The 23,801-nt window shown below is 39.8% G+C and overlaps 2 protein-coding genes and 1 long non-coding RNA gene across 4 annotated transcripts; 2 read left to right on the top strand and 1 right to left on the bottom strand.

The window, feature by feature from the left end:
• The first annotated feature begins 5,260 nt into the window (after positions 1-5,260).
• On the top strand, positions 5,261-8,495 carry LOC139448545 (uncharacterized). The gene is made up of 3 exons (XR_011652096.1): positions 5,261-5,361; positions 7,149-7,244; positions 8,365-8,495. It is a non-coding gene; the product is annotated as an uncharacterized lncRNA (long non-coding RNA).
• A 4,158-nt stretch (positions 8,496-12,653) lies between these two features.
• Positions 12,654-14,879, top strand: LOC139448643 (uncharacterized). Its single transcript, XM_071230203.1, has 3 exons — positions 12,654-12,658; positions 13,175-13,455; positions 14,641-14,879. Exons 1-3 carry the CDS (start codon positions 12,654-12,656, stop codon positions 14,877-14,879), a joined length of 525 nt encoding a protein of 174 aa, XP_071086304.1.
• Positions 14,880-17,686: 2,807 nt separating this feature from the next.
• LOC139448301 (uncharacterized) lies at positions 17,687-22,780 on the bottom strand. Of its 2 annotated transcripts, none has more exons than XM_071229850.1 (2): positions 22,722-22,780; positions 17,687-19,391 (listed from the first exon to the last, which is right to left on the bottom strand). In XM_071229850.1, exons 1-2 carry the CDS (start codon positions 22,732-22,734, stop codon positions 18,154-18,156), a joined length of 1,251 nt encoding a protein of 416 aa, XP_071085951.1. In that variant the 5' UTR covers positions 22,735-22,780; the 3' UTR covers positions 17,687-18,153. The 2 variants fall into 2 exon arrangements, with proteins under 2 accessions (XP_071085951.1, XP_071085952.1); XM_071229851.1 differs by lacking the exon at positions 22,722-22,780 and adding an exon at positions 19,844-19,880.
• Between the last annotated feature and the right edge of the window lie 1,021 nt (positions 22,781-23,801).

Here is a 23,801-nt window from a genome sequence, read left to right as displayed (position 1 = left end):
TATTGCTGGAATATTGCTAAAAACGGCGTAAAACCAAACTCACTCACTCACTCACTCATTCTTGCTGGTGGAGCTGCACCTAGGTCTAGCTGAGATAGCTTGGTCTTCTCAGATTTCTCAATCTTCTTGATGATCTCGATGACCCTGTAGAGATTAGGATGACGATGATTCAGTGATGCATTGGGGCGACTGTGGAAACCTTCCAGGTTGTTGTTGGTCCTTGAGCCGAATGTCTGGTGATTGTTCCAAAGCAAAAGAGGGAATCTGGCTCCATAATCCACCCTGTTTGTGACTATGTAGTCGTTGGATTCGTCAGCATTCGGTACATCGGGAGACTGGTTCATGGAGTCAATCCATGCATCCTGAACCTGTTGAGGAGGCAGCAGAGGCAAGGCAGCAGCTCGTCGGATGCACTGTTCCTCAAGGGGGTTATTTCTGTATCCAACAGCAAGACCTTAACCGTCGGGAAAAAAGCAGGAACCGCTCACCATCATGGGTTTCTCTCCAGGGTGCTGCAATGGATCGTGTGACTGCGGTGTTTGTACATGGCGCTGCCAACCTAGCTGAAGGAGGGAAATATAGCTGCAGCCTCCGGATCATGTCTCAAGACCTCGTCGTTGTAGAGGGCTGGCATAGGAGTGGTTGGTTCTTCTCTTGCTCTCTTCCTTAAGCTGACAAGGAACTGGATTCTACTGGTGTCTTCTGGTGGGTGGTTGTGTACAGTGAAACTTTTTGAGTAAGCTCCTACTAGCTCCTAACTCATTTATTTCCTGAGAATTTTCAAACAGAATTACTGGGCTACTCTTATTAATTAATCCGCTAATCTAGGCTGTGACCATTGTTAAGTTGGTAGACTGGCTGTGTTTGTTTAATTAATCTCACCTTCTCCACTGTCTTACAATGGGTGTCTCACTAATGGGATGTCTTACTAATGGGATGTAACCATTGATATTATGATAACGTCTTGCTGGAAGGTGGATTTCATCCTCCACGTATCTGATGTTATATAACGCATGACTCTTCCTGTTATTTCGTGCACCTGCTTAGCGTCGTGAGTAGACAATATATAGACTTATCCGAGCTGTTTCGCTATAAGTTATCAACCAGTAAAAAAAAGTTATTGGAGCAGATATTCGGAGTCTATTATTCATTGTGAATAATGCTTCAGTCTGATTCGCTGTTGAATGTCGAAATATAAAATTCATTGAATCACAATCAACCAACTATCTCGAAACACTCGATATGAGTATATGTGCATCAGCTTGTCTGATTAACGAGCAGAAACTCGTCTTTCAACTTAACACTATGTGGAACAGATATACAACACAGTATTTGACCTATCATGTTAAAACCGTGTATGTATCAAGTCTTTGAATGACATTTAGAAGTGAAACACATAAGGACGATAATTTATGGATGTCAACTTCTTTATTATGAATATTATGATGAAGGAGTATGTTTATACATACACAGTATGCTGTGGTCCTGATAATAAAGAAGTTGACATCAATATACTTAACCTTGCTAATGCAAAATAAAACACAGAGAGAGAGAATGAGAGAGACGCCGGGGGGAGATCTTATAACACATCACTTTCTCTCAACTGTCGATTATTCAGACGTTAGTCCTTTGAAACAGAAAGTAAACGTATACATCGGTCTAAACATGCATCACTTCATGTACAGTTAATGTTAACATGTATTTGGTACAATCCATAAACCCTGAGGTAATGCGACTGCGAAGCGCCCTTTACATGCAGAGAGTGTTGACATGGATATTAACTTCTTTACTTTTTCAACATGATTGAATATACAGCATTGATGAATAAGTTGAATCGAATGACTCTGAATGGTCTTTGAGGACACCAACCCTGCAGCAAAGTCGGTGAAGAACAAACACAGGCATATATTGATAAATGAAACATCTTCATATGCATAAATGGAATCCCAAATGTCTACTTCGTATGCCGAAACCGTTCCAGATAGCAATACTCTCTGTCAAAGCTTCTTTTAGATACATTTCAAACATGGTATATTGACGTGGTCCCGGACAGTAAACAAGAGTTCTAAGACCTTACTGTTTCGGCAAAACTTCATATATTCACCTGATGCAACAACTTCTTTTTTTGCAAACAACTGCGTCACCACTGATGTTCAGTGATCCATTAATATATTTGTACCGCTATTGTTACCATTTTCGTCAAATGAAATTTGTATTGTTGGGAAATCGAAATTGGTTATTCTCCAGCATTGATGTTTCATATTTCTATGGTTGTCTACGACATGAGTATTGGTTGATAACATCTGGTGTTACACGGCACAAAAACATATTTGTATGCCTGAAATGTCTGGGTTTTCTTTTGTCGTAGCTATTTGATATTGTCCTGGCCACAGATTTTATCAAGAGGTAAGCTAATGTGTTTTAAATAATATTTTATTCAGGAAATAGTTAGAATTAGCTCCCCGAACAGACTAAATGTTTATATTTCCCTTTAACATAACACATTTTTTAACACACAAAAATGTTAAACAAACACAAGTTAGTGTTTACCGTTATACTTGCCCATTTAACCGTCGTATACATGTAAAATATATAAATGTTTTGTACAGTCATGTGTGGAATTGAATACAATATTCAAATAAGGAACGTATTCAGAAGGCGAGACATTTTAAAACAATATACAATGTAAGGTGTTGAAGATCTTCTTTGGTTGACTCCAACAATTTTTTTACACGTGCACATACCTTAGCTGCATCATAAACTATTTGTATTTCATTATTGATATTACTTTGTTATCTTTAAATACCCACATCGAAAATCAATCAACATCCGAGAAATACAATGTTTGTAGTTAAAATTATAAATCTACTCACAGACCTATACAAGTCCGTGGTCTACTCAATAGAATCCAAATGGAGCCCACAACAATGCTTGATTTCAGGACCAGAACTGAGGCAATCTAGACTTGTCCAACCATTCTTGACTTGGAGTCCGTTTCAAATTTTTCCCAAAGATCTAGGGGACAGATAGACGAACACTTAGTCAATGAAAACATTTATTTAAATTAATTGCATTTTTTATTCGAAAGAACCTTTCCTCTTCTTCTGTTTTGCAATCAAGCAAACTGTACTTGGTTTGTTTGATCTAGACTTGCCTAGTAAAAAAGATACCTAAAAATACAAATTCCACAGTCATGGCGCAGGATTAGGGGACAGACTACGGTGTGAGTATCGCATGGAGAACTGACGGGATCCCGCTTGGGTCAGCCTGGGCCAGTGTAATCGGATATGTTGCTGAGTCTCGAGTTTGGACTGTTGGCATAATAGAACAAGCTTGGGCACATTGGTGTAATAAAGGGGTTATTTTTCACACACACAATTTGTCTGTTTTAAAATAATACGTGATATATAGAATACATTGAAACATAATTTCAAAAGAAGACTGTATTGTCAAACATATACCATGGCCCACCTTTTAAGGATAATGTTTAGTTACAGGAACGTCCAAAGAAGGACAGATCAACCGGAATTGCTGAGGCAGAAGGCGACCTCCCATACACACAAAACAATAACACCAAGTGAGGTGGTCTCAGTCTTAGACAAACTTGGGTGAGGCAAGGTACTCCGGGGCACCAACACCACCACTACTATAAGTATGCGCTGACCTGGCGCACAGTGCATCTTGTATATATGTGGTGAACGTACCCCAGGAATAAAGCCGTGTTCAGGGTTGGTAACGGGTCGGGATTATAACACAGCCAGAGATTTGTGGAGCGCCCAATATGACCTCATTGCGCGCATGTCGTTTCATAAGTGTCAGGTGGAGGCCTTGACTATTTGTGTTACCTGTGAGGGTGGTGGGGGTGATGGGTGGGGTTTGCGCTCTCGCTATGCTATGTTTCGTTTTCAGCTCGATCACACTTGTTGTCTTTAGCAGAGTGACTGATACAATACAATAACCATGCAGTAGGATCTGTTACACTGTTACACTGCCATCTGACTATTTATCATACAATTAGCCTCCCTGCTTCTATGATTGCAAGCAATATCAGAGACGAAGTATCAGTATATTATCTCTTGCAATATATACCAAACGGTCACCACCTACAAAGATAAGTTTTGAGAGCCATAGAGGTTATCACGCGAGTGTGTTTGGGGATGGTAAATATCCTGCATTAGGAATAAACGTTGTATTTAGCGAGCCTTGGCGAGCTAAATACATATTGTTTATTACTAATACAGGATATTTACCATCCCCAAACACACAATCGTGATAACCTCTTTATCATATAATGCCATTCTTTAATTCTGTGCTTAAAAATCGCTTTCCCTCTCTCACAAACATAACCGAAACATTGCGAGTTTTCCTGCAATGCGCGCATTAATATTTATTACGTCAGAGGGTAAGTGACGTGTCAGTCGGACAGTGACAGCAGCCAATATAGTTCGAACTGAAATCTATTTCTTATACAGTGGCGAAGCAACATAAACGCAAAACAACAATTGTTTTTAACTGCCTTTTGCGACAATCCATCGGTCTGTTCGCTAGAGTAACTGCCCTTTGTCAAAGGGAAGCTACTCTAACCCTAGTCTCTGAGACGTCACAGCCACATTCAGACCTTGTTGACAGTCGGTCTGTCCTGTCATAACGTAAGAAGTGTAGTCAGATGTACACACAGCGACAAAACGAAACAACATAACAATTCACATATATTTCGGCCAAATCCAACTATTTTAATTTGTGAAGAAGGTTTCAAGCCGCAGAGGTCTACAGGCACAGATATGGCTACTGATCCCACCCCAGCTAGCACACCTACATCGGGCCGACGTTGGCTTTACATCGGCAACCGCCGGCAATATCGGCATCGGCAAACTGCAGCGGTCCGCTGTCGGGCCAATGCTGTTGATTGGCACTGACATTGAACCTGATATATGATTTGATTTTGTTATGATAACATAAAAGAAATAACACATTTGTCGATTACAATGTGACAAACCTTAGATCAAATATAATTACGAACAATACAATAATTCTATTCGAACTCAAAATATTAACTTTATTTTTAATTTTTAAATGAAATAGATCAAGCACATTCACTGACCATTTTTGGCTGCACATATACAACAGAAAGAGAATATACAGACGGGATTCGTCACATCTTACAATTCATTCAGCAAAATACAAGATGTTGGCAAAAGTTTGGAATATCGCGATCGGTTATGTTACGTTGGTCCAACGTTTTCACAACATGCTTCGAGAGAAGCTACTCTTGTAATAGAGGGCGCTGTTACTCACGCGCGTCTTTTCAAGCAGACGACGAAAGGATGATGCGTGGAGGGCTGAGGGAAAACCTATTTTGCGGTAAGTGTTTACTTCATTTCTGTATTTACGAGGGGTTAATTTCATTTTCAAACCTTACAATTTAAACAAGAAACAGTGTTCATTCAAAAGTGTCAACGTGAGTAGAGAAATCTAGGCCTGTGTGTTTTTGACGTTCGAGAAACACACTGTCAATATTCTACGTCAATGACAAAATCCGTGGAATATGTCGTGACACTGCATCCTCACTAGATTCTCTATTTATATTTTTTAAACACCATATACATATTTCTAGCAAAACGCGGGGACAAGGGCAAATACAAAATATGACAAGATATGTTTTATTTCCATGTATATTCAGCGATGTTCAACCAACGAGTCGCAATCTCGGAATGAGAGTATTACAGCTGCAAGCAAATGAATAGCCAAACAATTACTTACATTAGTATTTTTGAGTGAACATTGCTTTATTTGTCATTGTCACAGGCGTATTTGTTAAGCGTGGGGATAGATGAGGTTAGGAAATTGATTACAAACTCGAATTTACAAATCAATGTTGTGATTGCTGTCAGCGCAAAAAGCATTGAACATGAAATTCATAACGAGGCTTTCGGAAACTTTCAGCATTGCGATCCAGCTAATGTTCCTACTGATCGATGAACGGAGCTACACTGCCGAGTTCGGTTTTCGATCACCCAAAAGTTGAAATAAAAAAAAGAGTAAAATTGATGTTTTTTAATGTCATAATTACTTGCGAATTTTGAACATTTTCTGGATAATGGGCGAAATGAAAGGACAGATCTTTTTGTAAACGATCAATGCGTATTACAGGTGTGGGCAATTTTATCAAGATCTACTTTGATACCTCACATTGACCTAGACCTATATATCGATCAGAAATCTTATACCGATGCATGGTATCTGTATCGATTGATTAAGGTTTTGAGATATGGCTAATTCAGACTGGATTTTAGTGGGTGGTAGTCTTATCTACTTAAGTAATTTATGATGTACATTTGGGATGAAATACTGAATTATAAATTTAAAAAATGTACCATTTCAAAGGTATGATGCTAAATATATATTACAAGACAATTTAGAATGTCATTTATTTAATCAAAATTCAAATTAATTGTAAAACTTTGATGAGGAAGAATAGATACTTCAATACAGATTTTTCAGGACATTATCCATTGTAGAAAAACACCCAGAGCCTTGTTTGAAATTTGATTTATTCTAACTAAAGATATATTGTTTCAGTTTATCATTATCCCTTTTCCTATGTTTACAAGCAATGAAACTGTGCATAAAATTACTTGTCCCCAATACTTTCCTGCTATTTTTGGCATACAAGTATTTGTAATATGTACATACCTTTGTATCTGATCTTTTAATGATAAACGTTTATTTGCAGTTTTGGTTTACCATGATGTAATCTACATATTTTGGTATCATATAATAAATGAAATCTGTTTTGTGATAACCAGACTTCACAGGATCGGTTCAATATTATGTCAATATGGGGATTTTCTCACTGCTTTTCAATGGATGCGGCTATAGCTATTAAAGTGAAACTACTTTCCCTGAGAAATTATTTCTGCTACATGGCTCCAGATAAGGACTGTATGTACAAGTGCAAATATATGAGATAAGATGTATGAATTAAGGAAAGGACCTGATATCTGTGTATGGCCAAAGCTTTATTTAAATGTTACTTTTATGTTTTGAGCAATATTCCCCTCAACCTCTTGACATCATCACCATAATAGCTTAGTGCTCACTGCTGCTACACAACCTTGATATATAATATTCTTATATTTCTATTTAAGAAAACCAGATGTTCAGCCATTGCCTATTGGCAAACATGGATGAGCTGAATGAACTCTTAGCAGCTTTTCCAAAATCGAGCAACTGAGAGAGCACTGGTGAGTGGATTAAATTTCTTTAGATGTATCAAGTATGGGAAATTTACTCCAATTTTGATTCATATAGAAGATCCGGGGTAGAAGATATCTAAGAAGATATCTTCAGCAACCCATGCTTGCCGTAAAAGGCACCTATGCTTGTCGTATGGGATGAGGCGACTAATGGGATCGGGAGGTGAGGCTCTCTGACTTGGTTGATGCATGTCATCGATCCCAATTGCATGGATTGATGCTCGTGATGATAATCACTGGATTGTCTGGTCCAGACTCAATTATTTACAGACCGCCGTCATATAGCTGGAATATTGCTGAGTGAGGCGTTAAACAACAAACCAAACCAACTGATACATGTTTCTGCTTGAAATATTTATAAGCATATATTTAATATCATGTTTGCCCTATTAAGGGCCCCCTGACACTTACTATGGTAATCTTCCAAATGAAATTTCATGCTGACTTACTTTTGATGGACATGCAAGAGAGATTGCACACCTAAAACTGTTCTCCAGCAAGACTGGAGGAGGGGGGTTATCATGTGGTTATTGGGGATGTTTATTGGGCTAAATTAATAGGGTGATATGTCAGTTATAAAATCTTTTTTAATTGACATAAGAAACAGATTAGGGATCTACCATGCAATATTGGGAGGGGTTATGTTATTTGCGTATATAATTACACATAATTCAATTTACTTATTTACACATATTATAAACTCATCAATTTACTTACTGGGATTCTGATAATTCTAGGGTGGGGCCTTCTGCTTTTAGCCCCTCCATTTGGAAAAAGGCTCACATTTTTAAATACAATGGGACATTTTAACATTGTGCTGTATGGGCAAGTGCAGGTGTACCTAGGGAATATATGAAATTGTCACATAAAGGGCCCATGGCAGAAAATTCCTTGAGTGAACCCTGTATTTATTAACAGGTGTCAATACTTAAAATAATATATACACATATATGTAAGGTGGTGCATGTGAACAGGGTATTACTTATTCTATTATTCCATTATATTATCAATAGCTTGTTTTGACACACTTGTGAAGTCCATTACTCGTAATTGTGAGAGTGCATGCAATGACTTATAATATGCATTTTTTGCTATCATTTGTAAACAGAAGCTGAGGAGGAAGCCTGTAGCTGGGCTCTTACAAGCCACTGACAAGTACATGGTGACCTGTGTAAAAGAATGGCTTCGAGTTCCAGGAGCAAGGCTTAGAAATGGCATAAGGAAAACGTGTACTGAAAAACAGAGGTGTAGATTGAGAATCTGCAAACAAAAGTGCTGAATTGCAACGGAACAAAGAAATCCAAAAAGCTGGTGTTGACAACATATTTTTCACAGGGTTATGACCCTTGTTTTTGAACTTGGAACATATACTGCCAGCTTCTCTTGGACACTACTGAAGTTAGTAAATGAAACTTTCCGTGCTTATCTAAGGTACAAACTCCAGAAGATGGTTATAAGAACTTATTTTGTATGGAGTTATGGCCTTTGCTTCATGCTTTTTTAACTTGATGAAATAGGGGGGAAAAGTTTGTCTCGCAAACGAATTTGAAGCCACATAAATGAAATTTTGCAGGCCAATATGAGGGGTACATGTTTAGACTGTGTTTTAAAACTGGTTTTGAGAATATATGTTTCATATCTGCCTTGTTGCAGGTAGTAACACTGTTTTCTTGTAAATAATAATTAATTAATAATAAAGTTTATTATTCTATTTTGCTCTTTGTGTTTATTTATAAGTATTAACTACACATGTATTGGGGTACATAAAAAATAGTACTGTAACTAGTGTAATCATTTCGATTGTTTTGTATAGCTAGAAGTATTTATATTACTTACATTTGGTTTTCAAAGTATTAACTATGATAAAAAAATATTATCTTTTTAAAAATTCAGTATTTTTAGTTTTACCTTTTATCTTTGTAACTTTAACATCACAGCTAGTTGCAGCTTTTAGAAATGTTTAGTTTTATGTACCCTAACACTACAATTGGAAAAGTTCTATTGTGGCATCATTTACATGAAATATTAAGATGAGATGTTGTCAGTTATGACTTCTGATGACATCGGCCTATTTAAGACAATGGCAGATGGCAGATGCTGCGCTGATAATTGTTGTCGACATTGGGCCGATGTCCATCCGATGCTGATTCCATAACAGTTGCCTATTTCTGGCCGAAGGCTGGCCAGATAACTATTTACGACGTTGTGCCGATGTCGATCCGATGAGCAAAACTTCATCGGCCCGACAATGTTTACCGTCGCTGAGCCAATGCTGGGCCGGTGCATTGCCGATGCAGGGCCGATGATGTTTGCCGGCGTTGTGCCGATGTCGATCCGATGAGCAAAACTTCATCGGCCCGACAATGTCTGCCGACACTGGGCCGATGCTGGGCCGGAGCAGTGCCGATGCAGGGCCGATGATGTTTGCCGGCGTTGGGCCGATGTCGATCCGATGAGCAAAACTTCATCGGCCCGACAATGTTTGCCGACACTGGGCCGATGCTGGGCCGGTGCAGTGCCGATGCAGGGCCGATGACGTTTGCCGACGTTGGGCCGATGTCGATCCGATGAGCAAAACTTCATCGGCCCGATGCAGTTTGCCGACGTTGGGCCGATGGTGTAGCCGACGTTGGGCCGATGCAGGGCCGATGATGGCATGCTACCTGGGACTTGGCTAGGCCTCGTGCCCTCGCAAAATTGTTTCGAATTTATATCTCCAAAGTTGCCAAAACGTATAAAATACCTTATCTACGTCACAGTTAGACACTGATTTTCAGTATATAAGACTGTGTCTTAATAATGATAGCAATTATCCCTGTAGATTATCCAGATTGCCGATGGTTAATTCTGACTCGATCGCCAAATGACGAGGGCGACGCCATGTTTGTTTATAAACAGTGAAAGTAGTCCCTACTTGACCTTTGATATTTGCATCTCTATCCGCATATGACCCCAACGGATATCGTTTTTATCCGTTGGCTTTATCCTGCCGAGAAACCTACCCATTATATGATAAAGTATGTTATTCAGTTGCAGTTTACAGATTTTTGTTTACGTACTTATTGGTTATATCTGACCAAGAAACGGAAAGTAATATCTACGTGTGGCTGTTTTTTCAATATTCACCTTCTTAATATTTTTGACAGGATGAAACAGTCGCGTTGTCTCAAATCAATTACGTGCTTTAAACAATCTGCGTAGAACTCTACCGTTAGATTTCATTGCTTAACCACTAGGTGAGGTGAGGTGAAATTGGGTTTAACGTCGCGTCCAAGATTATTGCACTTATATAGCGACGTGCATGCACGTGTATGTGTGTGTGTGGCTGCTTGTACTAGTCCGGACTGATGCCGATTTATAGTGCTAGCTCACTGAGATACCATGCCGCAGTTTAACATGAATACCCCACTCAGACACAGTATACTGACTCCGAGCCGACCAGTCCTTGTTTTAGCCCTTTAATGCCGAGCGCCAGACAGGGTAACAACAAGTACAATCTTTTAACGTCTTTTTGTATGACGCGGCCCGGGATCGAACCCTGGACCTTCCGCTCTCCGGGCGGACGCTCTACCACAGGACCACGGAGGCGGTCGCTTAACCACTAGGAGCCACGTGCACCGCGCCAAACTCAACACGCGAGAGCTGGCCAATGAAAGCTCCAAAAATAGAAATGCAAGAGCCCGCTGAAGCTCGATTGACAATGTCAATCAAGCAAAGGGAGGGGCTTCATGAAATCGTTCTGTCTCGCAGTAAATTCTGATGTCAAATAACGACAGATTCTCGACGCAAAAACGATGGTTAGAAAGCGCCCCAAAAGCGTCGTGTTTTCGTTCAGTGTCCATATACGGTTCAAAAATGACGTTTTCTCGTTTGCAGTGTTACTTTGTATGAATCAGGTGAACCAAGGACCAAAATTGGGGTGAATCTAGAAATCATACACGATCAGTAAATTCAGTCACCTTTGCGAATTGCGTTCTCATACACTACTCCCGATTCTGGAGACAATTGACAACTGATACAAATGAGTTATTAAATCTGAGGAATGTCCCACACATTAGCCAACATATTTTTGTCTATGAATTTCGTATTGATTAATATGGAATAGGTGTTGTATCCATGCAGAAAAGTACACTTCTTAAGAACATGTCCATGTAAAGCCTTGCACTGCTACAAGATGTAACAAGCTACACCTTTCTAAATATGACATGAGGAGAACAAACAACATCTTTTGCACAGGCTTAATACAGCTCCAGCCTTGACTATTTATAGGATTATCTTCCTTAGTAAGAAAAATACCCAATTTGTTCTGATGAAAGCACGAGGTGGAGAATTAGCAAAACTGCGATGTTTTGATGTAAATGAAGAGGAACCATGGTGTTCATGGAGTCTACGATGTGTGTTTGAGTAACTTTATTTGTTGTGTGATGCGTGATGGCTCCCGTATTTGACATGCATCTGAATAAATCCTCGACACTTTGAATTTTGTGTTTAATGCGAGTTTCACGTGCAAATGCATCTCTAGTTGGGTACCGCTATACCTGCATTCTGATTAGCTGCATTGGTCACTTTTATAAATTAAGCAAACACCTGATTCATGTCACGCCACAATATGTTTCCTACACTTGGAATGTATATAAATCTCGTCATTTTTGTCTGCTTTGATATATACAACTATTTTTGGTAACATTATTGTAGATATCACACATGTCTTCGTTGTCGAATTTAATTATAAGACTGTGGATATTGTTTGATTTATTGAGGTAAGAATCGAAAATCGATGTGCAAACTGTATGAATCCGGGTAGCCAACCACACTAATAGATTAAAGTTAATGCAAAACCCTGTTTCTTGCTTCTTCTCTCTGTGTGTGTATACCCTTTGTCTTTTGTACATATCTCAGTGGTGTTAATATATACGTTAATGGTTTAAATAATGTGGAAGGTTGCGACCTAAGTTGTAACAACTTATCATCATCCTTGAGAATCAAATGCGTTAAATCAAAACATAATCCCCCGAGGTAGTTCCTCAAACGATGCTGGATTCCTTCGATCCAGCTGGTGGAGAAGGCGTCCCTCCCGTGGTGTAAAATGGCCTCCGCGTCAGAAACAAGACGTAATCAGCATTTGCATAATGCTTGCCAGACAGTTCTCTCCACAAGCTTGGGAAGCGTTGGAAATCTGGCAGTGCCATATCTGCTCTAGGCAGAGGACGGTTAATGAGTTCAAAGTCACAGTCATGCATTGCAGTCATGGAGACAACAAATACTTTGTGCGTTCAGCCTTGATATTATCACACAGTTACGAGAGGAAGCATGGTATGATATGATGCACAATTAGTATGACGAGTTGTGCGTGGTATGACGAGATTTACGACCAAAATGACACGTTGCACGACCGTAATGAGGTGATGTGTGTCTAAGTGTGATGAGAGCCAGGACTAGTATGACTGGATGTAAGACTAGTATGACTACAATATACGACTAGTAGAACGATATGCCAGAATTACTAGTTGTGTTTGTTGTTGATTGGGATCGGGTGGTCAGGTTCACTGACTTAGTGGATGCATGTCAACGCATCCCAATTACGGAGATCAATACTCATGATGTCAGTAAGTGGATTGTCAGTTACACCACGGTCATACAGATGGAACACTGCAGTTATGGCGACCGCTTTTGAATAATCGAGTCTTGCCCAGACAACCCAGTTGTATACATTCTGGGGAACGATTCATGCTGTCTGTATAGGATACCATAACATCAACAATGTCACCAGTTCTGACCACACTATCCATTTAGTCACTTAACGGTATATGTTGTTGGGGACTCGTTAGAATAATTTACCACTATAAAACTTATGACGTCACCATTGCAAGGAAAGTTATTTTGACCATGTAACTGATATGCCTCTGTATTCGTTTCAGCCAGGCTTGTGATCCAAACTTCTGTAAAACCCGGGCTCATGGCGAGCCGTACTGTGACCCTGCAGATAACACATCACATTATGTGTGCGACAATGGCGTTGCTAAACACTCAACATGTCAACCCGGACTTGTTTACCGTATCAACTACTGTGCATGGCCTCATGAAGGGGCCTGTGTCCCTAATCCCGTCCCCGACACGTCGAATGGAGTTGTGGTAAATGGCGTATGTCAGTCTTCCGGTCCAACCGGAAGTACCCAAGCCACATTACAAAACACAGAAAGTAAGTAATATCTATGCATAGGCGTCACACTCATGTCACTCTTACCACGTGTGTCAGGGAAAAAGCTTTTCATTTGAAAGCGGCATCAATAATTAACATCCCATACCCTGCGAACTTAATTTTAGGTTTCACAACCTCGTTCACAAGAGAAAAAAGTAAATTTGCTATTTGATATATTTTTCCTCCTTTATGTCAGGAATACACTGCTTCTCTGCTACGTGGGAATTTTTAACGGAAATGTTGATGTCGATCTCAGATGTTGAAATCAGCCTGGACGTATTGACTATCTGTGAATGCATTAACGAAACGAGAACACTGATACATGTAAACACACATTAGGTCTCAACAACAAGAAGAACAACTAATTACCTTTTACGTTTTCGCGTTACCCAACGTGTGACACAGAAAACTGTACAATCGAATATAGTTATTTAACCCCGGCATTCTTGAAGCGAAACACGTTCTAACACCCAAACTTTAGGTCAAAATAAGAAGGCTGCAGTTGTTCGTATTTTGTCTTGAAGGCTTGTTTTGTGATTTTTGTAATCAACACAATCATTAATTGACAAGGGATGTAACGAGGGAGGTCGAAAGAAACAGCACCAAAACCACCCAACTGAAATTCATTTTGCACTTTAACATGGGTATAAAAAATATAAACTATTTGTCTGCATCTCATTATCGAAATACTGTGTAAGGTTGACAGATTCTGAATGTGGAAGGATATATTTAAACAGATTATTTGTAATCCAGAGATGCTGCTTTTAAAGGGGAACATTTGCATCATTCCAAATGTGAATAATGATACTACAATACTAAAGCGACGAGGATATACTACAATATAACATTAATTAAAATAGATTATCCTGAACTGAAAAAAACTGGTCAATCAGATGTTTCAATTGGTAATATCATGTTTCTTATTTGAAGTCCTGAATACATGGCTGCTACATTACGTTTAATTCACAATGAACTTCTTAAATTAGACACATGTTATTTGACTTTGCAACCCTTGACTGACCAATCAGAATCTTGCAATCTCCAAAGTCAAGAAAGAATAATATTATGATGAAATGAACATGACATGATTCTCTGAGAGTGATGAGAATGGTGACAATGATCACTATGATAACGAAAATGATGCTTGTTACGACGATAACGAAGTCAATGCTAATGTCGTTACAGATGCAGTTCTCTGGCATCTGTACAGGAGACATCGTCATCAGAAAAGTGCCTGCACGGTCCACCAAACACTGATTACAGTCACGTCTACACAATGTGCCTCCTTTTGTACACAAACCAACGGATGTACAGATTTTAACATATCCATTCTCGGGGATCGTTATGAATGTCAACTCCTAGCATGCGTGAATGACTTTCTTCTTGACAGTTCTCTCGATCACGACTTCTACGAACAGATATAATACTTCACTGACTGCATACTTTAGGAAGGCCCTTTTCGGTATGAAAATGAATCCAAGAAAGCAGTTCACACTGTCTGAATAAACCCCAAAAGCTGTTAATTAAATGATCCAAACAGGAAATACTTATTGGCCGTCATGCTGATTCGGTGCGCACTTACCCTTTCAGCATTCTGGGTTATAATTGGTCCCCAGGAGCCTATGTTGAATGTATGAATTAGTTGGGGATGCGACAGACCAGAGCGGAATTCTTATTCTAAACAAATCACACGTAGTGACACAGAGAAAATACATGATTACAACATATATAACCACATGATGTACCAGTCAAAATAAACACAGACACGTTTTAATATAGTTTAAGAGTTAACTAGAAGGGGGAAATCACTTTTCATTAGAAATATACATTTTTCAACTGTGGGATTGGTACAAAATATTTTGGTAAAATGACTTTTCGTTGATTAAAACGTGATGAGCGTACAGATAGGAATTGGTATACATCACATATTGTTAAATTACACAGACTACATATTCTATTTTCTTTTCTTTTTATGTTAAACAATCGTCTGGTCTCAATAGTGAGTATGTGGTTTGTTGTTCGTATTGAAGCAGTGAATCAAATAGGAAATGTATAGAGTAATTGTTGTTTGAATAAAACATATTATTCTCCTTTTGATGAACCTTCTGCAGATGTGCGCCAGTTCTGCTTATCTGCTTAAATTAATCTATCAAAACATTTTACATTATTTTTTAGCCGACTGACAATGGGCACACCTTGAGACATTCAAACAAAAGACATGTCTGTATCCTGGAGGATGTTTTTTACGTTTTTAATTCAAGCAAAATTACAACCATCAGTACCATCTGACAAATTATACATAACACAATACATAATATGGGGACACCTGTGGTCACAACAAAACATAAGCTTGTCCCAATATGACATTATTCTCACCTGTACTAAGATTGCAATGCAATAAAAAAAAGAAAAAAAAAAAAAAGAAAAAGAAAAAAAAAAGATTGCAATGGGATATCTACCGAATTCACCATATACAATGTAATCTGGGGATGATTGTTTAACATTTACAATACACTTACAGAACTTTAAGTGGACACGTTGTAACATACAGTTTTTTTTCAAAGCCCTAAACCCCAGACCCATGCAACAGGATAGGCTGGATAAGGTGGTCAAACAGTTATAACTGTCAGTCAAGTGGAACATCTAGCTGACGAATCACTCTAAAAACAGCAAACTTTGCGACGTTATGGCGTCCTGTTTACAATTGGTCCCTATAAGCCCATGATGGTTGAAAGATGTGATCAAATGAATCAATTGGGGATGCGACCGAAGGGGGGGGGGGGGGGGGGGGGGTTCCTGGCTAGAATAGATCCCCAGCAACCTAAGGATCAGGTGGTCAGGTTCAGTGACTTGGTTGGTTGCATGTCATCGTACCCCCGACTGAGTGGATTGTTTCTCACAATATCCACCACAGGAATGTCTTGGCGAGACAGAATGTACCGGCAGACATGATTTAGTTGGAATATTGCTGAGTTCGGCGTCAAACATCAAACTAACAGTGGACACAGATAAGGCTTCTCAATTTACACGCAAGTGGGATATCTACCTGACTGCAGCAACAACAGAAGTACCTGTCGCGACCTTTATGTATTAATACTAAAGTCAGTGTCATTCAGTCTCGGAGACACGCGGCGTGGTCATGAGAGTTCACAGAGTCCCCTGCTGGAGAGGCCCGTATCGCCCAGACAGAATGTCATTGAGTTTGTGTAAGATTTACCCACGTTGACAGGGTTCAAGTGAAGTGATGCATTAGCAACTGAACACAAAACTAACTGTTTTAGAAATTAACCACATAGTTATCTGCCTTGGGATTTATCCATTACATCAAACGTGGCTTTGTGCTGAGGACTGTGCGCATGAGTCACTTTGTGTAGATGAGTTTTTCCCACAGAGAGAGTGAATGGTTCCACTTGATATATAATTAATCATAAAGGTAAACTAATGACAAGTAAATTAAACATACCATGGTACTTGGAATATCAGAAATGCTTCTTTCGCCTATTACTACCACATATACATTGACATAGACGTATGAGAATTTTTTCTATTTCGTCTGGAACTTCGCAATCAGAAACATTCCAGCTTATGACGGCAGTCTGTGAATAATCGAGTGTGGACCAGACTTAATGGAAATGGTGGTCAATGTCGGTGACTTGGTTGATTGTGTGTCATCGTACCCCGACGGCGTGGATAATTGCTTACAATATAAGTCACTTTATTGTCTAGTCCAGATGTCAGTTATTTACAGGCCGTCGTCATATAGCTGTGATATCGTTGTCTGTGACGTTATACAAAAAATAGCACCACACACGCGCACACACTATGCCCTGTGTTAGTTTTAGTATGTCTCTCATCTGGCTATGAAAGATATTGCTTGTGGCATTTAAGAAGCTGAAGTGTCAATGACTTATGGATTTCTAAAGAATTTAAAGTAGGGTAATGTTAAAGAACCTAGAGTAGGGTCATGTGGGGACACCATTCCAATGGTATTGCAGCAGGGTATCATAGACAGTCTCCAGTGTCCGACGATGATTTACTAATGTCATACGGTTGACTACCCAGGCACACCCATAGGATTACGGGCTAAAACACGTCCTCCACAGCCGAAGTGACACGAGGCGATTACATGGATCGAGTGGTCAGGCTCAGTGACTTTGTTCATGCTGACGTCAAATAGCTAGAGTATGGCTAAATATACAAACAATATAATACTACTTTGCCGTCCCAAAAGGATGAAGGCTTTATTCACATCCGGTAATAGTTCATACTTGCCCTGGCAATTGTTGAGACAATAAATATATTTTCGTTGTGTTCATTGTCATTCCTGCATTCTGATTAGCTGAATTGATCACGTGTTATTGCATTTATTTCCCAATGATTGTCCACCGAAGTGGACTATTTTCACAACAACCGGGGGAATGTGGGGGTAATCCAAATTACGGTCGAGGGAACTTTTTCACCTTTATCATCATGCACAGTAGCAACATCCATGCACTTTTATCATCAAAACTACCCTTCCAGGCCACTGGCCGAGAATGAATGAAACAGCAAACATCCATGGTCTCTTCATCACCATACCCGTGCTCGTGTTTTTTACGGATGGTAACCCTCATTACCACTCAGACAGGAAGTTGACTTGTCTGATATAAACCTGTTAAACCAAAATCAGTTACTCATCGTCTGAAAGGTTTGCCACGATCAAGTAGTGATTTGTTCATAAGAGGGTGGAGCGCTAAAATCAACCTCTTCGTATCTCGGTGGCTGAGGCACTTCAGCCCTGGGTCTCCCTGCCAATAAGGATGTCCTCTCGTTCGGGAAACGAGACAACACGCGACGAGGAGGTCTAATTTGTCGGAGGCCGTTGCTTCGTGGATCTTTGCAACATGTACACACGAAAGTAGTTAAAACACAACCCAAGAACATCGGACATGCGCAGAAGGCTAGGACGTAAACCCATGGCCTTGCGTTGCATGTTGTTGTTATCGATAAATCATCAGGAAAACTGTCATCCGATATATGGTACACGATGACCTGGTTTGAATCAAGGTCAAGGTCAAGGTCACAGTTTACACTGTTCAAGCACCTGTCTGTAAATCCATTCGTATTATACAATGTCCTCTTTAATCGGAATTCTGCCGTCACCCAAGTATCGTAGATGTTGTTTTTGTAGACAAAGTAGTAGTCGTCGGACGTTGATGCGTTCAACATATAATGGTCCATAGAGTCTTGACAGCCTATAGTCACAATCCTATCCTGAATAAAACAGTCCGAACAAAAGTTGTCTTTTTTCCATGTGTTGAAGTTGTCTTCACCTTTCATAATATAGAGATTTACATTGGTATCTGCGCACGACATTACATTCACGACAGATCCTTCCAAAAGGTAAAATTTCCAGTAGTTATAATCTCTATTAAGAATATATACTGAGTCTCTCTGTTGGTATTTCTGTATCTGATCTGTGTCAACGTCTGGCTGTGTGTTAAACAGATACGCCGAAAACTCAGAGGTCGAGTCCAGAGTGAGGCTGTCACAGAAAAGAGTTGATATCTTCCGGTTAACAATACGCATATCAGTTGGAGTCACGTCCTGTTCGAAAGGACCGAACACGCTTAAAGCACATACCATCGCCCCAACCACTGCCAACACAAAACAATATGTCCATATGATCTGAGCACGTTTTGCACGTGTCATCTGTCGCAGACAAAACAGGTAACCAAGGAAATAGCAAGCTCCACAACAGGACTTCAAACAACACTCGTCACATTGCTCGGGGCTGCTGGTTGACCAGTGGTATCTCCGTCTATAGATGGCGTTGTACTCTCCACTATAGGTGGCGCTGCTTCCGAGGAATACGGACGTACTATCCGCGTCGAGCCCGCTGGGTTGGTTCGAGTTGTTTGTCATGATTGGAACTTTAACATCGGTGTATTTGGGTTCTGGAATGACAAGGAGGATTAGTACATGATTGTTGAAACATATTTTCCATTTGGGTTACCTATTTCACTTCCTCCATATACAGCTGTACACGCGTGGATTCCTAGTGAGAATAGGTCTTCAGCAACCTATGCTTGTCTAAGATGTTACCATGTGGATCGGATATTTAAGCTCGGTGACTTTGCTTACTGTGTGTAAGCATACTCCGACTCCACAATAGCTAGAAGGGTATTAATAAACAATTAAACACACTCTTGTACGCATTCATAGGCAGACATATTGTTACAACCATAACTCCAGATTTCGTTTTTGTTTGTTTATTGTTAAACGCCGCACTCGGCAACATTCCACCTATCTATCGTCGAGTCTAGACCACAGGAACTAGTGATAGATATTGTGGGCAACGATAAGGCTCGCTAAATACAAAATGTATTTTAAATTAAAATATGTTTACCATCCTAAACTACCCGTGAAGATCCGGGGTAGAATTGGTCTTCAGGAACCCATGCTTGTCGTAAGAGGCGACTAACGGTATCGGATGGTCAGGCTCGCTGTCTTGGTTGATGCATGTCATCGTATCCCAACTTCGCGGATCAATGCTCATTACATCAATCACTGGACCGTCTGGTCCAGACTCGATTTTTTACAGACTGTCGTCATATAGCTGGAATATTAAACAGCTATAAAACAACAAACCAATCAACCATGGTATGCACACAGCTCCCTGTGACGACATGTCATTTGACGAGTTGAAGTGTTACACTAGGGCGCTGTAGTGGAGTTTGTTATGAACGTTGTACAACATTGTCGCATATCAATATCTATACAATGAGGATGTAAATAACGATTCTGCTTGCTATGAATGGTGAAGTTATTCGTTGACAAACAACAGTTGACTAGCACCTAAAGCCACAGAAAATCCCGCCGTCTCGGACATGTTAGACGCCCAAGCAAACAAGTCTGACAGAAACACGACTCACTCCTTATCTGAACAGAATATAGGCAAAGAATATAGTCAGTAATGTTGTGTTGACTTGTTACAATAAGGGCATGACACACTGTACACCTAAGCACACTTCCTACTCGCAGGAGGGTTGTAATGTCGCCGTTCATATGATCCAATCACAACACCGTACCTACAGTTATTGTGACGTCACAAGGCGTCCATACCTTAAGTAAATTATCCTCGGTAATCTGGTGTTTTATATCTCCACTCTCTGTTTTGATATATGGAGATTATCAGCTGAGTGTGTTTCCTTATCATAAATTTCGTCAACAAGGAATATAATTGCATTCGTTATTATAATAATCATCATCATCATCATCATCATCATCATCATCATCATCATCGTCGTCGTCGTCGTCTCCGCTGTCGTCGTCACCATCATCATCATCATTATCATCATCATAATTACATCTTTGAAAGGCATTTAGAAGTGATACACATAAGGAAGAGAATATATGGATGTCAACTTCTTTATCATGAGGAACACAACGTTTCGGAGTATATGATGAAGGAGTAAGCATATACTCCGAAGCGTTGTATTCCTCATACTCATTCTCTTCCTGATCATAATTACAGTTTTACATATAAATACATAACAAAGAGTAATTGATAATGATTTAGTCAGCCTTCAAACAAGAAAGTCCAACCATTTTGTCCTTTGACACTATAGTTTGTTTCTTTTAAAAAACTAAAATACACTCCTAAACGAGGGGACTGAACTCATCTAAAACGTTACCCATGAAGATTTGGCGTAGAATAGGTCTACAACACCCCATGCTTGCCGTAAAAGGCGACTATGCTTGTCGTAAGAGGCGACTAACGGGATCGGGTGACTTGGTTGATGCATGTCATCGTGTCCAAATTGCGTGGATCGTTGCTCATGATGTCAATCACTGTATTGTCTTGTCCAGACTCGATTATTTACAAACCGCCGCCATATAGCTGGAATACTGCTGATTGTGGCGAAAAAAAGCCCAACCAACCAAACAAACAACACGTCTAAAACGTCCTGCGATCCTGCACAGTGAGGGAGAGGAGAACGGCTGATTGCGACGTGGAATCACATACTTCTCAGAAGTGAGCACTTCTCGGAAACCGGTTGTAATGCATTTTAAGGAGTGATCATTGTACGCAATGACCTACTTAAGACTATTTGCTTTACCATCCCAACTTAAAACAGTCATTTCTTTATATCCTTTCTTCTCAATGTCGACAAGCCACCACAACGGCTGTACATAATTGACAAAATGACGTCGTAAATACAAGTATTGATGCGTAATTTGAGATTAAGTGATGGGTTATGAGCCGTGAGTGAACTGGAATGAGGTTTATAATGTCTTTGTTTCGCTATACTCTATTGTCTCTAACAACATTATCCCAGGTATGCTGGGTTTGTCACTGCGTCCATTGATGTATTTTCTGTTATATACTGGAATATATGGTCGAGGCGGAGGCGGAGACGGACAAGCTCTGCCAGGGTGCTTGTCAAAAACTACTCTCTGAAACTATCAATCAATATATTTGTTTGAGGTACGCCGTCATACATTAGTCTTGTACAATCACATAGCTACGTATTTGTTTGTTGGTTTGTTGTTTAACGCCGCACTCAGCAATATTTCAGCTATATGACGGCGGTCTGTAACTAATCCAGTCGGAACCAGACAATCCAGTGACTGACATCATGAGCATCGATCAACGCAATTGGGATACGATGAAATGCATTAACCAAGACAGCGAGCCTGCCCATTCTAACGGGTAGTTTAGGATGGTAAACATATTGTAATTAAAAATACATTTTGTATTTAGCTTCAACTCGTCAAATCACATGTTGTCACAGGGAGCTGTGTGCATACCATTGTTGATTGGTTTGTTGTTTCATAGCTGTTTAATATTCCAGCTATATGATGACAGTCTGTAAAAAAACGAGTCTGGACCAGACGGTCCAGTGATTGATGTAATGAGCATCGATCCGCGAAATTGGGATACGATGAAATACATCAAGCAAGTCAGCGAGCCTGATCACCCGATCCCGTTGGTCGACTCTTCCGACAAGCATAGTCGCCTTCTACGGCAAGCATGGGTTCCTGAAGACCTATTCTACCCCGGATCTTCACGGGTCACCTAGACAACTAATTCCAATCACGAATATGTACCAATCAATATAATAGTCCTGTAGAAAAAGCATACCAAGTCCAATTTAATTCTGAAATGATAACTTGATATTTATAAGAAGGCATTTGACAATGTAAAACTCAACGAACATCAATGTATAGTAATCTGGATAATCGGATTATATCTTAAATAAATAAGATAAATAACCGTTTACCTTGCACCATCATATCGGGCTCACCTTCAGCTATCGATCCAGAATCTGGATAAGCAGTCTGTGCACTTTCAGTTTTATAATACTCTGGAGTGTGCACCTGCACAGGAAGACCTCCACTTATGGAGGGTTGTATTGTGACGTCACAGGGGAATCCCGTATCTGGGCTAACTCAGATCCACATTGGACAGTCTGCGCGGTGTTTGATCAACTCTATTGCTAAATAATATACAGACGATAATCTATTAAATCTATAAATAAATTATTTGTTTTGTATTCGTTCTCGTCAGGCACTGGTTCACTGTTGTATCGAGTCAGCATATACCGAGATATCCCGTTGCGTCGGTTATATGTAACGGATGTGAAGTCACGAGACACGGGCGTGTTCAGAAGGTGGGTGTGTACAGGCTGTTGTTTATATTTGAATTGGCTATGTTTATGTTTTGGTTTCTTTGTTGATTGACTCCTCACTCAACACAATTCCAACTATGTGACAGCGGCCTGTAAATAATCCAGTTTGTACCAGAAAATACAGTATTTGACACCATGAGCATCGATAAACTCATATGGCTCACGATGATATACAATCAACATATTCTGCGAGTCTGACCAGCCAATGCATGTAGTAGCCGTGTTTTAAAGTCAATGTTTCAATGACATCACACTAAAGGACACAAAAGAATTGGCTTTTTTTACCCATTCGGGCACTCGAGATTAGGTATCAGGCGTGATGGTCAAACATCAGTACAGTTTAAACACTCTACAAACGTTCAACAAATGCTGCTATGCATATGTTAGATACGCTTTGAAATAAAATCGGACTAAAAGCTGTAACAATTTTTTGTCTTAAAGGTAACAAACACAACCTACCGCATGGGTACAACTGCCCTGGTTGTCAAATTAAGATATCGTTTCTCTAAATCATATAGCTGTTACGACAGCTATACCCTTCACGGGGAGATAGTCTACTTCCTGGTCGCCGCAAACACATGAACTGAATACAGACACTTGATAAACGTTTGTTTACACGCCGACAGTCACGTGTCACCAACAGGTCCTAGGGGACAGGGAAGTAGAACCGAA

This window comes from Haliotis cracherodii, unplaced genomic scaffold (assembly GCF_022045235.1).
Source record: "Haliotis cracherodii isolate W230 unplaced genomic scaffold, xgHalCrac1.p SCAF_7, whole genome shotgun sequence".
Taxonomy (NCBI): Eukaryota; Metazoa; Mollusca; class Gastropoda; order Lepetellida; family Haliotidae; genus Haliotis; species Haliotis cracherodii.
The sequence above is the reverse complement of the archived record's forward strand: the minus strand, read 5'-3'. Positions and strand labels throughout refer to the sequence as shown.

Coding starts and splice junctions, on each gene's coding strand:
- LOC139448643 (XM_071230203.1), top strand. Junction 13,456..14,640: donor CACATTACAAAACACAGAAA/GTAAGTAATATC, acceptor ATGTCGTTACAG/ATGCAGTTCTCTGGCATCTG.